The following is a 2,295-nucleotide window of genomic DNA, read 5'->3' as shown; positions in this document are numbered from 1 at the left end:
TTTTTCCCCCTGTTTTTCTGAGTAATTTGTTTTCTGTTTTTCGGAGTAATCTTTTTTCTGAATTATCAAGATACTTCGAACTCCCGCGTCTATTGTTTCAAATGCTCTCTAAACTCAGAAAAAGAATTAGTCCCAAAAACAGAAGAAAAAAAAATATTTAGAAAATCAGAAAAATACAACCATAAAATAAATTTTGATGTGAATGCAATATGCTTCCGTATAAAATAAAGTTTTACAAAGCTTAATTTCATCAGAAACAAAGGTAAAAGAGTTGGATGGAGTTATTTTAGTGGCAGCACAAACCGAATTTAAAATACTAATATTTAATAAAAAGTTAAATAGTAATTTAAATTAAATTATTACTATTAATATATTATTATTATATTAAAATGCATTACATTTTAATATTTGACCCAAACTAACTAATATAATCTAGAAGAATCTGAAATATTACTGTAAAGTGGGGTCAGCTAACAGAGAGCAGTTATATGAGAGTAATACCATCATAGTGATAGAAATATACTATAATATACTAATATTTCCACACCATCAGTGATCAATAACACACAAGGTCAAAGGTCAACGCTGATTTAACCCTCAGGTGCCCTCGCTGTGCGTCACTCTGAATACGTTTAAATAAAGTTGTGTGTGTCTGAACGAAGCCACTCACCAGTCCGTTCTTATACTCGGGCTTCCCGTCGATCATCCTCATGTTCTGAATCCTGACACACAAACAGGAAGCACAAAGTCACCACACGCTTCCCCGCAGCTCTTTATCTGACCTTTAACCTCTGCGGAGGAATGAACCAATCAGGATCCAGCGTAAGTGCAGAGTCTCACCTGGTCTTTACGATGTCAACGGGCATCGACGCTGCCGTGGTAACCAGACCGCTGATCATACTGGCACAGAAATGACACAGAATGTCGTCCCCAAAATACCCTGAAAACAAACACAGGTGTTACACACACACACACACACTGTTTGTGAGTTTGTGTGTATTTGTGTGTGTGTGTGTGTGTGTGTGTGTGTGTGTTTCGGCGGTTCAGTGTGTACCTGAGTCTAGCAGGGCCTGTTTGGACTGAGAGTAGGAGGCCAGCTGAGCTGCGTTCACCACCACCGCTCGAGCCATGGTGGGAATACACCCCTACAGCACATTGAATGATCATCAGTCAGTGTTCAGACTATAAACTGATATTAGAGGAAACATCCAGAGCCCGAATCCACAGTCCGAGAATGTGTGAGTATAAAACGGCTGCTCACCCTCCACAGTGTGGTGATCCCTTCTTCTCTGGTGATTCGAGCCAGAGCGTTAAAAACATTAGAGTAACCTCTCCTCTGGTCTGCAGGGAGGCTGCAGGGACAGGAGACCAGGTTCAGTCCAGCAGATCTTTACTTTATACATTACATAACTCCCATCTGTCTGTCAGTCTGTCTGTCTCACCGTCCGTCCGCTGTCATCCTGATCAGTGCGACCTCTGCCGGTGTTCCCACAAACGCTCCTGTAGCTCCAGCTGTCATACCGATCAGAGCCTGCAGGGGGAGCACACAGCGTTACTTTGACCAACAGTAGGACTCTGATTGTTTCTGCTTCCACTTCCATCACATCGACCGACTCAGAGACCAGTCCAACTGCATTCTGCTCTTATACGTGAACTAACTACATGAAGTCACCTTGTACCATAAATGAGAGCTGAGCTGCTTTCAGGGATTACAGTTCAACAGCTCCCCTGTGTTTACTGAAAGACGTCGAAGAGCCCGTAGATGTGAAGTGAAAGCAGTGTGTGCCAGTAAAAACTGTAAAAGCCTGTGTAAAGTACCTTGAGGAGGAAGTTTGGAGGCCGTCCGTCAGCTCCGGTCATCTTCTCAAACAGGATGGTGTAGATTCCCAGACGAGTCGTCGTGTACGTCGCCTGACGCAACAAACCTGCCGACAAACTGAGACACCAACAACACAACACTGATTTATTACACACACTGTTAACCCTGAACAACCTGCTGTGGACGCACTCCAGTTCACTTTATTTCATATTTCAATTAGTTAAAACAGGACAATGACCCGTCATCCACCAATCTACTGCCATTCTCCCTGCATCTCAGTGACCAACACATATCACTGTGACAGAGGTGGGAGTAAGTCACACATGAAAGTTTCAAGTCTTAACCTTCAAGTCCCAAGTCATTTTTGTGAGAGTCGAGTCGAGTCAAGTCAGATCATAGCTTAGGTCAAGCAAGTCACAAGTCAGGTCATAGAGATCTAATAATCTGGATGCCAACCGTGTTAAAGTGCTGGTAGC

At 42.9% G+C, this 2,295-nt stretch overlaps 2 protein-coding genes across 3 annotated transcripts in view; both read right to left on the bottom strand.

Moving 5' to 3' along the window:
* The window catches only part of pvrl2l (PVR cell adhesion molecule related 2 like), a 260,306-nt gene that overhangs the window by 38,231 nt on the left and 219,780 nt on the right, over window positions 1-2,295 (bottom strand). The window lies entirely within an intron of this gene.
* Window positions 671-1,936, bottom strand: slc25a11 (solute carrier family 25 member 11; the record flags this gene model as incomplete). The annotated part of the gene is given in 6 exon segments (XM_035681130.1): window positions 671-722; window positions 841-940; window positions 1,055-1,145; window positions 1,262-1,352; window positions 1,443-1,531; window positions 1,819-1,936. Coding segments are annotated over 6 exon segments (541 nt in total), but the record flags the coding sequence as incomplete, so codon positions are not given.

This window comes from Morone saxatilis, unplaced genomic scaffold, assembly GCF_004916995.1.
Source record: "Morone saxatilis isolate NCDOM2014 unplaced genomic scaffold, NCSU_SB_2.0 Contig9, whole genome shotgun sequence".
Classification (NCBI taxonomy): Eukaryota; Metazoa; Chordata; class Actinopteri; family Moronidae; genus Morone; species Morone saxatilis.
Note: the sequence above shows the minus strand (reverse complement) of the source record. Positions and strands in the feature narration are given on the sequence as shown.